This window comes from Hyposmocoma kahamanoa, unplaced genomic scaffold (assembly GCF_003589595.1).
Source record: "Hyposmocoma kahamanoa isolate Upper Pololo Valley unplaced genomic scaffold, ASM358959v1 220, whole genome shotgun sequence".
Classification (NCBI taxonomy): Eukaryota; Metazoa; Arthropoda; class Insecta; order Lepidoptera; family Cosmopterigidae; genus Hyposmocoma; species Hyposmocoma kahamanoa.
This window is the reverse complement of record NW_020653740.1, coordinates 3,325,149-3,337,256: the sequence shown is the minus strand read 5'-3', so window position 1 is coordinate 3,337,256 and position 12,108 is coordinate 3,325,149. Positions and strand designations below refer to the sequence as shown.

Below are 12,108 nucleotides of genomic sequence, written 5' to 3'. Positions count from 1 at the left end.
GATTTTCAGTACAAATCGGCAATTTCATACTTTAACCCCTATTATTACATATTTGTTACAATATACATTTTAGATCTCCAATGTGTTTGTGCCACTTGCTGGATGTACATAGGGCGCACCATAAGATTCCGGAACTGGCTACTTACATAAACAATATTTAAAAAGTAATTACAACATTTGAAAATGGATCTCTTTGGCTGTTGAATATAGTTTGTTTCATCTGAGTGTCACTTGTTTTTATATTGTGGCGTCATTTTAGAAATTGGTTGTCTACATCACCATGAATTTAACTCGTGAAAATTTTCGTATTATGATTTTCTACGAATTTAAAGAGTAATTTTTATTTATTTTTTTAATAACGTACACACTCAACATAGCCCCGCACTAGGCAAACCCTTTGTCGCGGGTGCCATGGACACACACATAGACAACCACAAATTACACCCAAACTCACGAGAGAAAGAAATGTAGGCCATACAAATATTTCTCCCAGCCCGGGAATCGAACCTGAGACCTCTGTGTGGCAGTCCGGCATAGTAACCGTTCGGCCACGGAGGCAGTTAAACATTTAAAAACATAAAAGCTCAGCGGAGCTTCGCTCGGCTTCAAACCGCTTTTGGAGATGAAGCACCATGCAAGACGACTATTTATAGCTGGTTTGCAGAATTCAAACGCGGTCGCTTGAATCTTAGTGACGAGTTTCGTGATGGTCGCCCGTCTACTGCTGTGAACAACAAAAACATCGATGCTGTGTGCCGCATGATCAAAACAGACAGGCATGTGACATACCATGAGATTCGGGCATCTTTAGGCATAGGCATAAGTCAGATACAATCAATAATACACAAACATTTGGGTGTGAAAAAGCTGTGCTCTCGGTGGATCCCACACAATTTGACTGAGGCTCAAAAAACGGATCGCGTCACTTGGTGCAATGCCATGCTTCCCAGATTCAACGAAGGGGCGTCCAATTTGGTAAGGGATATAGTAACAGGTGACGAAACATGGGTTTATAGTTACGATCCCAAAACAAAGCAGCACTCGAGCGTATGGGTCTTTCAAGATGAGCCGAAACCAACCAAAGTGGCGAGTGTGCACAGTGCCTCTAAGCGCATGATTGCTCCTTTTTTAAATAAAACTGGACACGTGGCTACTGTTGCTTTGGAGAATCATTGTACTATGAATAGTGATTGGTATTGGATATTTGTTTGCGGGAAGTTATTGACAAACTCCGTAAAAATAACTGTAAACGCCGTATCATCTTGACCACGATAATGTCAGTTCTCACACGGCCAGAGATAGACCAGTGTTGGGCGTTAATCAATTAAATTTCAATCAATAATTCAATGAGATTAAAAAATCAATTCAATTGAAATCAATTGCAATTAAATCAATTGCGACGCTTAAATTAATTGCAATTGATTTCAATTGAATTGATTTTAATTGCAATTAAATTTGCAATTAAAATCAATTCCGGCCGGTTGGGGGCCCCGGTTGGGAACCCCACTTGGGGCCACGTTGGGGGCCCCGGTTGGAGGCCCGGTTGGGGGCCCGGTTGGCGGCCCAGTTGGGGCCCCCGGTTGGGGCCGCGTTGGAGGCCCGGTTGGGGGCCTCGGTTGGGGGGGCTGGTTAGGGCCCCGTTAAGGGGCCTGATGGCTCCCAACCGGGCCCCCCAACCGAGCCACCCAACCGGGGCCCCAACCGGCCGCCTAACCTGCCCCCAGCAGGCCCCCAACAGGCCCCCACAACCAACGCCCTAACTCACCCCCATATGCCCTATAAATTTGTCGTAATTGTTAGTTTTCATTGTTAATTGTTAATCAAAAAGATTGAAAATTGATTAATTGTAGATATTTGCGATTAACGATTGATTGCTGTTTCGCAATTGACAATTAATCAATTGTCAATCTTTAATTGCCAGAACAATTAAATTTTGCCCAACACTGAGATAGACAAATGAGTTTTTGAAGGTTAACAACGTTGACCTTATTAGCCACCCCGCGTGCAGTCTCGACCTGGCACATTGTGACTTTTATTTATTTCCAAAAATTAAGTCAACTAATTTCTACAAACATAAAAATTATTCTAATTTCTATTATTAATAAATTGAACTTAATAAAAATTCATTCAATAAAATAATTTTTAAAACTTAATGTAGCGCAAATTGGAATGTGTTCTTTGTAAAATTAAAAATAAGGTGTTTAATTAATAAATATTGTAACTATAGTGAAAAACTAGGGTGGTTTGCATCAATATTAGACATAACTGGTTGAAGACTGTACCACCTCAGTCAACCGTAACCATGGGACCTGTAAAGGGCCCGGAACGTCGGTTTGTTTGAAAAAACAAATATACGCGATTTAAATCCGGAAAAATAGTTTCATTTCCTATGTGTAACAATCGCGAAAATCTAAGAACTCGATAACCAGTTACGCGATCAACGATTTTCAGCACCTGAAGAGGCTGTCGAAGAGTATGAAAAATATGTTTCAGAGATTGTCACGGAGGAGTGGCATAAATGTTTTCAAAATTGGTTCATTCGCATGAAAAAGTGCGTTAACGCTAACGGAGAATATTTTGAGAAACAATAAATACATTTCTGACCATTTATAGTATTTTTTTCTCATACATTCTGGAAACTTATAGTGCGTCTCATGTATTTGCGTATTTTTATAGCTATAAAATCCATTTGTTACAGAATCTGCCACCTCAACTACTGTTCATCCATCAAGGGCAAAACGACATCAAAGAACTGCATTGGCATAAGCAAATACCCGGCGTCATAGTAACTACTGCTCATACTGGATTTAATATATTTAAAACTATTAGTGTATAAATAAAAGAAAAATTTTGTAAATTTGTTTTTTTATTGCAGCAAGTTTTTCCATTAGATATTTTCATGATCGAAAAATATAAAATCTAAATGACAGATCAATAAATTATTAAGTAATACCACTGATTTTGGTCTGAATCATTGCTAAATTGACTAAATGCCGAATGGTGGGTCTTCCATGAGGACAATTCTGCAACAACAACAATATCTATCTTATATTTATTATATTTACCTTTTTCTTTATACAATACCTATGTTCTTCCTTGAACATCGGTATTTTACATACAGATCGGCATTTTATATACAGATCGTAGAATGGTCATAACCAAAAAAGTTAGAAGTTGTAATATTTATCGAGTCTAGTGTTTATATGTATATAAAGGTCATGATAATTTCATCATAAGAAGAATGATGATCATAGGTCGGAAAAAGGTGTTCCACACATATAGCTACAAGGAGCGACAAAGAGTTGTTAAAACCACCAAATAATACTTAATTATTTTTTCGAATTCCGGATTTCCGGAAATGGTTTTACTGCATCGTAGGGCAAACTACTAACCTAGGAAGTCAAGTTGGATTTTAAAGTAATTCTAATGGTGCCACGATAACTGACAGCCTTGATGCCGTTCCGTCAATGTGACTGTCAATATGCGGGGGGCAGTGTGGCATCTAAAGCTAGGGAGAGACAGAGTGACCATTCTCGTTACTTTTTTATTCTTTGCTTTGGTAAAAGGTCAGTTATCTACTGCATTTTTTAATAATGACTTCCAACACCTTTTTCCGACCATTGGTGGTGATAGAAGAATAATTATAAATATTTCATTTTGTTATAATCTTCTAAAGCTTACCCAAGGTTGGTCAATTTCAGCCATATGGTCGACGAGTTTCTTCATATCAACTTTACTTAGAGCGGTGCCAATCATCACTGACTTCCGACATGCTCGTGAAGCAAACATCGCTCGCACCCTGCTTGGTCTGCAGCATTCTGTTGGAGATTCCTAAAGAAGTAACAAATTAACCTTTGAATTGTTGATTTACTAGTAAGCATACAATGTATTTTAGAATGTGATTCTTTTTCAAAAAGTAATTTTATAAAATAGAATGTCCAGAAGAAACAAAATGGAAAAAGAGAACATTTCAGTTATAGTACTTTCAATACATACCCGTAACATAAATAAAAGCTCTTCAATGTCTTCTTTGCCAAATATCCAATTTTTAGACATGGGTATTGTTAATAACTTCACCCTCTTAGTTGGAGAAGATGCTTCATTAATTTCAAATGTGAATCCATTCTTTTTGAAGACATCTAAATTGTCCATCAATATTTGTTCATTTACTCCAGATAGTTCTAAGTTTTGGGGACTGTAAATTGAAAAAAAAAAAAAGTTTTTTGATAAGCATTCACAAAATCTTACATAAGGCATATTTGATGTGGTAAGAAGTACTTACCAAACTAATTTTTGGCTTGTTAACTCTGTACTCTTCTGTAAAGTCTCGAAATTATAGATCTCATCAGTAGCATGTTGATCAATTATAAACAGATCATCCTCTAATCTCGTTATGATGAAGCCTAAGTTAAACTGCCCCACAACACTCATTTTTTTGAATGAATCTTTGGATATTTCTTTGCTAAGTTCCTCTTCGCATTTTTTATTGAATACTGGATTGATTGCACTTTTAAATTTAAACCTTTCAGGTACTGATTTAGTTTTTTGTTTATTATACATATCAATTAAAGCTTGAATATGCTCTAATGATGTTTTCATGATAACTGACTTTCTGTTATGTTTTCCCAAATCTTCTTTATCAGTTATGACTTTTGATTTTTTAGCTGGCTTCTCTTCAGGTGATCGGAATGAAATGTTAGCTTTTGAAGTATGTGGTTTAATTTTGCAAGTTATCGTATGTGACTTCTCTGTAACAACATCGTCTATCTGACGAATCTGAGTAGTTGGTAAATTATCTGTATACTCTAAATACATCATTTCTTTGTTTTCATTGCATACTTTTGAATTACTTATTTGTTCCTTCAGTTGTCCTAGGTTGATTGTTTCGTTCAGTATAACAATCTCCTCCAATTCTGTGGAATCAGCTGTTTTATCTTCTGAATTTCCCGTGGCAATATAAAATTCTTGAATATTTTTACTATTTAGGCCTTCACCTTCTTCCTCTCCAGTTCGTCTGTAAGGCTCACTCTCCTTCTTAACTTTAGATGAAATAAAATCTAATATAGTAGTAGATGATTTTCGTTTTAAATCTACAGTTTTGTGGTCATCTTTCTCGCTAGCTCTGGAAGTAGACTGTTTACTGAATTGATGTAAAAAGGAGTTAAATATTCTTGGGTGATCCACATCTGCTTTCAGATCTTTTGCTTCAGTGCCAAAAAGATCACTATTACTAATTTTTAACGTTCTTGGGACATTTTCAAACAGTTTTAACAGAGAGGTTTTAAGCACATCCAAGACAAGTTTTTCTCTGGTAAGGAATACTTGTCTTTTATCTGGAGTCACATTTACATCTACTGTAGTTCTCTCCATAGTGATATTTAAAAAAACAAATGGATATTGATTACAATTGTTCTGTCTGTATAGTTCGTTGATGAGTTTAATTATTTTCGTGGGTTCACAAGGCCTTGAGTTAACATAGTAAAACTGCCTATCTGTGCTTGAGCGGCCACAACCATGGGCACAGGATGATATGAATCCTGTAAACTCCACAGGATTGACAATATTTTTGTAACCTTGGGATTTTTGCGAACTGGAGGTACTCTCATTCTTATTTTCTGCGTCGTTTGAATCTTCAGACAGGTCTATTTCAACATCTTTTATGTTAATATTTTCTTGTGTTTCATTAACCTCTTGGGACAGCCCTTTGAAAATATTATTTTTAATATTTGTAATGCATTCAGGTTTTATTTGTAATATATTCTGCAACTGTTTAGGCCCAAATACACAGGCTATATTGTCTTTATATGAAGCAGAACCTTGAGTAGCTACTATTACTGATTTTGAATTTGAACTTGTTTGATTACTGCATGTAATTCTGGAAAATTTAAGAAATCCAGTTGTAGCTGAATTGATGACATGAATCAAGTTAATAAGAACTTTATAGGTGCATAGTGTTACTCACTTTACTCCTGTAGAGATCAGACAATATGCATACAACAACTGTGTCATCTTGTTGAACTCTCTTTTGACATTTTTGTGGAATTCCTTTTGTCTTACTGGCAAAGAATGGAATAGCTTTGACAAAGAAACAGTCGTACCGACTTGGCGAGAACATGGCGTCTTTTTTATTATTTGTCCATTATGATCATATTCTATTTTTGTAGCTAAAACATGTCAATATAAAAATTAAAAACTGCTACAATTGAACTGTTTTATATGTTCATATTAAGATTGCCTATTCCATACATTTTTTTAAATAATAATAAAGCACACACTCAATATAGCCCCGCACTAGGGAAACCCTGTGTCGCGGGTGCCATGGAAACACACATAGACAACCACAAATTACACCCAAACTCAAGAAAAAATGTAGTAAAAATCAGTGTTGGGCGTTAATCAATTAAATTTCAATCAATAATTCAATCAGATTAAAAAATCAATTCAATTGAAATCAATTGCAATTAAATCAATTGCGACGCGTCGCAATTGATTTAATTGCAATTGATTTTAATTGAATTGATTTTAATTGCAATTAAATTTGCAATTAAAATCAATTCCGGCCGGTTAGGGGCCCTGGTTGGGGGCCCCCAAGCGGGGACCCCAACCGGGGACTCCAACCGGGGCCCTCAAGCGGGGCAACCAACCGGGGCCCCCAAGCGGGGCTCCCAACCGGCCCCCTAACCTGCCCCCAACAGGCCCCCACAACCAACGCCCTAACTCACCCCCATATGCCTTATAAATTTATCATAATTGTCAGTTTTAATTGTTAATTGTTAATCAAAAACATTGAAAAGATTGAAAATTGATTAATTGTTAATTGTAGATATTTGCGATTAACGATTGATCAATTGTTAGTTGCTGTTTCGCAATTGACAATTAATCAATTGTCAATCTTTAATTGCCAGAACAATTAAATTTTGCCCAACACTGGTAAAAATGTTAAAAAGAAATAAATGTAGGCCATTGTTCAGTACGGCTGCACTCAACGAGTAGTTTTAAGTTTGTTTATTGTATAAAATACTGCGTTACATTGTGTAAATAGTTTAAGGAAGGTTTATTTGTTGTACAAAGTATTACGCTAATTTGTTCTAATAGCCTTAAGTGGTAGAAACAAAGTTTGTGTATGTGTCTCGTTTTATTCCAATAAGGATCAAACAGGTATTCCGTTGAAATAATGAGTAAAATAGAGAATATGCCTGCTTGATCCGACTCGCGCGCAGACAAGCGCACACGCAGCTGGGGAGACTACTTATACACCTGAAGTGGGGGCTAGGGTAGTATAAGTAGATCGCCCGGTACAAATCGCCTGCAGGCGCAAAACTAAGGCCGTTATGTACCACTTGCGTACGTTGTAAGCATTGACTTACAAATAAATGGACGACGGGTCAACAAAAGCCACGAAAAAAATGTCCCAAGTCAACCTATTTAAACGTAGTGACATACAGTAAAGGAATATGAAAAAGCTAAAACGTTAAATTTTAATGTCATTGCAGTACTGCCTAATTTTGTTTGCAACAATTGAAAGGCGCAAAAAAACACCATATTCAGCTTCTACTGGAAACTTACCAAAATGCACCATATGTAGCTTCTAGTGAAAATTACTTGAACACAAGTATAATGGAGTAGTCTTTATTATTTATAAATAAATTTTATACAATGCCATTTATTACGAGCTAGGGTGTCTGACTTTTTTTCTTGAGTTTCGAGAATTTTTAAAAACCGTAAATCAGCTCTATCAACTATAAAACTAAATGTGAACTTTTCGAAAGTTGTTTTGGCCTGGGTATTCTGAGTTATGCCCCGGAATAAATTCCACCGTTCTTGATCCCAGGTTCGATTCCCAGTAGAACCAATTTGGAAAATGAACTTTTGTAAATTGGTTCTGCTCTGGGATTCTGTTGCTCTGATACTTATGGGGAGTATGTACAAAAAGTTTCCTAGTTTCAGACCAAGTGATTATCTTACAATAGAATACCAAGACCAGAACCATTTAGAAAAGTTTACCAATTTAACAAATTATGTTAAATTGATCCTACCGGTATCGAACCCGGGAACCTCTCATCCAGTGCCCACATTGCAAACCATTAGGCTATCAAGGTTGTACTATTTGTATTATTATGCATTGTTTGCATGTGAAAGCTACAAATTGCTTAAACTTTAAAAAAAATCCTATTTAATTTGCACTGTCAGTCTGCTTCAATTACCTTCTTTGTTTCTTAAGTTGGAATATTTTGTCATTCATCCAACTTTTGATTTTTAATGCATTTTGGCGGTGTAAGATGTTCTCTGTTAATACTTGTCACTTTCTTCTTAAGTTCAAGCTATGTTTCCTGGATAAATTCCTGTATTCTGTCCTTTCTATGCACAGTTCACTCATTGATGTAATCACATACCAAAGCTTTGATATTATGGTCTTTTATCAACCTTGCATCAGCTCTGGTTTCCTTACTTTTCTTACCATTTTCTTAACCCGTTCGTGCATAGTACTGAAATTATACTGTGCTCAAAAACGTCACCACTTTTCTATATGCCGTAGTGCTTACATTGATTCAATATAATTATTACGGTTTATCACTGACGACGCTTGATTCCGTCAACAGGCATAGTCGTACTGCTCATAGTTCTTGCAAATGTTTCTTGTGCATGAAAAAGTACGGCTATGACGGTAGTAGGGTATTTGCCGTCGAGAAATAATTACAAAATTAAAATGCGCTATATTGATGGCGCAAGAGAAACGCTTTCCAAAATAAACACTTAGGTACTAATTAATAATTATAATAACGCACACACTCAACATTGCCCCGCATTAGGGAAACCCTGTGTCGCGGGTGCCATGGAGACACATATAGATAACCACAACTTTTTATTATTACATCCAAACTCACGAGAGAAATAAATGTAGACCATACACATATTTCTCCCGAAAAACCTAAAAAAATACTTTCGGGATTACGGAAATTCATGCAAACGTTATTTCGGGCAAATGTATTTTCGGTCTTCTGATTCATAACCCCGAGCCGTAGAAAGAGTACAACAATATTTGAAAGTATTATTAATATGTATTAAAAAATATTTTAACAATAACATTAGCATCAAAGCGACTCTATGAGATTTTTGTTCTAAATATTTAAAACGCTTGTGTTTCAAACAATTGAAATTGACGTGATGAGTCTCGTTCAGTCTTTTACACAAGCAATGAGTCGGAAAGAGACAGTTAGCTATTTGATTATTTTGATTGCTTTTGTGAACTATATTTACGATTAATTTAAATATAAATTAAATACTATATATACTAGTGCATAAAATAACACTTTTAAATGAGAACTATGATAACACAATGTAGTACTTACTGAAAATATGATATACCATCCTGTTTTTTCACTTTAGTTGAGTAATTTTTACAAGGTTTTACTACACAATACGGCATCATTGACAAGCGCGCTGTCAGTCGAACAAACGAAGACTAAAGCGTGATTGACGCTCTGTATACGATTTTAACGCCCTGTAAGTTCGGACTCTTTTTAGCGCGGACCCGACGTCCTTTTATTTGTAAGTCAATGGTTTTAAGACGTTATGTACAAATTAGCAGTAAGTAATATATTATAGTAGAAAAGTATTTGTAATAAATTAATATGTGAAACATGAATAAATAGTACGACCCCCTGGTGAGGTAATTTTTGGCGGGAAAGGAAGGCTGGCTCACCTATAAAAGGCGTACTGGCACCAATAGATACACGTCCAAAAACAGCCTAAGCTCGAAACACATTGAAAAACCCAGAAGAGGAGCCAGCAGCCAACCTTACCAGGCAAAACCAGCCTCCAGATCTTCATAGTATATATAACCGCCCGATTTATTTAAACCAGTCATAGATGCATCCCGCACAGCCATACAAATATTTCTCCCGGCCCGGGAATCGAACCTGGGACCTCTGCGTGGCATCCCGTTCCACATGTGTGCACATTAAAAATATACACAAATTTCTGAAATAATTGTATAATTTTTAAAGACTATGTATGTACACACACCAGCATATCAAGCTACACATTGACATATCTTGTTCCATTGCACTGGAGGCGATTTTTGAACAAAAATGTGTAGTCTGATGTGCCGTTGTCCATACTTAACTCAAACGCAGTGCACTTGCTTGGCGGTTTTGGATCTTAGTTAGACAAATAGTTTTATTTTTAATTAGCAAGTATCTTATCTTTTTCATTATAGAATTTGCAGCTAAAAGTTGTTCTTATAAAATGATGTTGATTTTGAAAAGCTGACAAGACTTACCGTAATTAGAGCTCTGATGTCTGGTAATAATAATCATGTTGGCTAAAGCACATAGAGAGCTTAAAGCTTCCCCTCTGAATCCAAAACTAGAGACACCTAGTAAATCTGAATATTCACTTAGCTTTGAAGTGTGATGTTTTAGAGCTGTAAAATATTTACAATTTAAATAAAGCCAGTTTTTCACTGTACAAGCCTGCTCAGACTAAGTCAACTCTGATGACTACCCAAACGCCACACATAACGTATGGATTGGATGCCGACGCCCAAGTGAGTTTGTGTCATGTGATGACATATTACGAGTAACGTCCTAGTAGTAATCCAAGTGGATTCGGTTCAAGTGTGCTGGTATAGTGAAAACCCAGTTTTAGGACAACTTTTAAACAATTTAAGAATGTATTTGATATTAATTTCATGAATATAACAAAACAAAGTATTTTGGATGAGAAGACACACCTATATGTAAATTTTGATTATGCTGCATACAAGAGATAGGAAACTATTACTTATTATTATATACCTAATATTAAACTTACTTAAAGCAGCAAAATTATCCTCTGTAACACCGAATCCATTATCGGACACCTCAATTAATTCAACCCCGTAATTCTTAAGCCTAACGTCTATATTCGTGGCACCGGCGTCTAATGCATTTTCAATTAATTCCTTAACTGCTACGGCTAAACTGAGTACCACCTGTTAACAGATGAATTTACGTCAATTAGTCTCTCAAATGTTTTGAGAATATTGTTTTATCAAGCAAATAGGAAAGATCCTCTCTGGTAAAATACGAAATTATAATACTATTTAATTAATAACAGTATAAATATAATATAAATTATTATACTAATTATATACTTACTTGTCCCGAACATATTTTGTGGACCGTATGTGTGTTTATAGGTTTAATTGATTGTAATTTCACATAAGACAGATCGTTTTTTTCTAATTCCATGATTTATTTCGTTTGATTAAAAAATATATAATTAATATAGTTGAGATAGGTTAGGTTTGTGGCAGTTTGTTACTATTCATATAATTAGAACTGGCTTTATAGCCATTAGCTTAAAAACAATATATCGTACTATCTATATTAACAACAAATAATTAAGATAAACTAAAAATTCGTGTGTGAATTCGCGTAAAAACTACAGCTCCAAAAACCCAAGATGTATTTTTTTGGTACTGTTTTTTCCATTGGAAAAGGCAAAGGCACTAATGCGCTATACAGCATACAGCCAAGACTGAAGAATAATCTCTTCCTTGTATTCCACTACAAAAATTAAATGTATTTTTTTCCTCGTTCCGCATGGAACAGGGGAAGATCAACGACCATACCCTAAAATCGCCTTTTCCTATTTCAAACATACCCTAAATATCGTCGAGTAGCCGATCACTTTTTTAATCACCGCGCGACCCCCCCAAGCAGCCTAAATGGCGAAAAATCGCCTGATCTGCAGTGCTGCCTAATCATTCGTTTTAGGGTGGTATTCCAGAACTCTACTATTGAGTACTCAAGTCCTGACTTGAGCATTGGCTCAAGTCAGATTGAAAGCACTAGAAATCATACTCAAGTTCCTGCCATTAGGGTCGTATTTCCAGTGCAATCCTGACTTGAGCATTGAGTAGAGTTCTGGAATACGACCCTTTAGTGTTGTAACGCAGTTTGAACTGCAAAAAAGCTCTTGATACTTGAACAGATTTTTACTATCCCTGTGTATATTATGTAAAAGGAACATGCATGGATGCATCCTGTGGTAATATTTTCTTGCCAAAAATGAAAACGCGGACAAAAGTTCACATTCGGAATCATCGACGGTGCTTATCGA

General features: G+C 36.0%; 2 protein-coding genes across 4 annotated transcripts in view; one reads left to right on the top strand and one right to left on the bottom strand.

Moving 5' to 3' along the window:
- LOC113227955 (glutamate-rich WD repeat-containing protein 1) overlaps nucleotides 1-2,836 on the top strand; it is a 7,524-nt gene extending 4,688 nt beyond the window's left edge. Inside the window, exon 7 of the mRNA XM_026461070.1 lies at nucleotides 2,699-2,836. Within this exon, the coding sequence (XP_026316855.1) occupies nucleotides 2,699-2,836 (138 nt within the window). The remainder of the gene's footprint in view (nucleotides 1-2,698) is intronic.
- A 41-nt stretch (nucleotides 2,837-2,877) lies between these two features.
- LOC113227907 (mismatch repair endonuclease PMS2) lies at nucleotides 2,878-11,279 on the bottom strand. Of its 3 annotated transcripts, XM_026460997.1 has the most exons (8): nucleotides 11,142-11,279; nucleotides 10,816-10,975; nucleotides 10,283-10,426; nucleotides 5,963-6,164; nucleotides 4,283-5,875; nucleotides 3,997-4,195; nucleotides 3,682-3,831; nucleotides 2,878-3,023 (listed from the first exon to the last, which is right to left on the bottom strand). In XM_026460997.1, exons 1-8 carry the CDS (start codon nucleotides 11,232-11,234, stop codon nucleotides 2,943-2,945), a joined length of 2,622 nt encoding a protein of 873 aa, XP_026316782.1. In that variant the 5' UTR covers nucleotides 11,235-11,279; the 3' UTR covers nucleotides 2,878-2,942. The 3 variants fall into 3 exon arrangements, with proteins under 3 accessions (XP_026316782.1, XP_026316783.1, XP_026316784.1); XM_026460998.1 differs by lacking the exons at nucleotides 10,283-10,426; nucleotides 10,816-10,975; nucleotides 11,142-11,279 and adding an exon at nucleotides 9,804-10,224; XM_026460999.1 differs by lacking the exons at nucleotides 10,283-10,426; nucleotides 10,816-10,975; nucleotides 11,142-11,279 and adding an exon at nucleotides 9,351-9,388.
- Nucleotides 11,280-12,108: the final 829 nt, after the last annotated feature.

Bases quoted from the DNA above. Each gene is read 5' to 3' on its own strand.
- LOC113227907 (XM_026460997.1), bottom strand. From the start codon at position 11,234: ATGGAATTAGAAAAAAACGATCTGTCTTATGTGAAATTACAATCAATT. The intron at 5,876-5,962 runs GTGAGTAACACT...TAAATTTTCCAG, and splicing joins CTGATCTCTACAGGAGTAAA to AATTACATGCAGTAATCAAA. The intron at 4,196-4,282 runs GTAAGTACTTCT...TTCAATTTACAG, and splicing joins ACAAGCCAAAAATTAGTTTG to TCCCCAAAACTTAGAACTAT.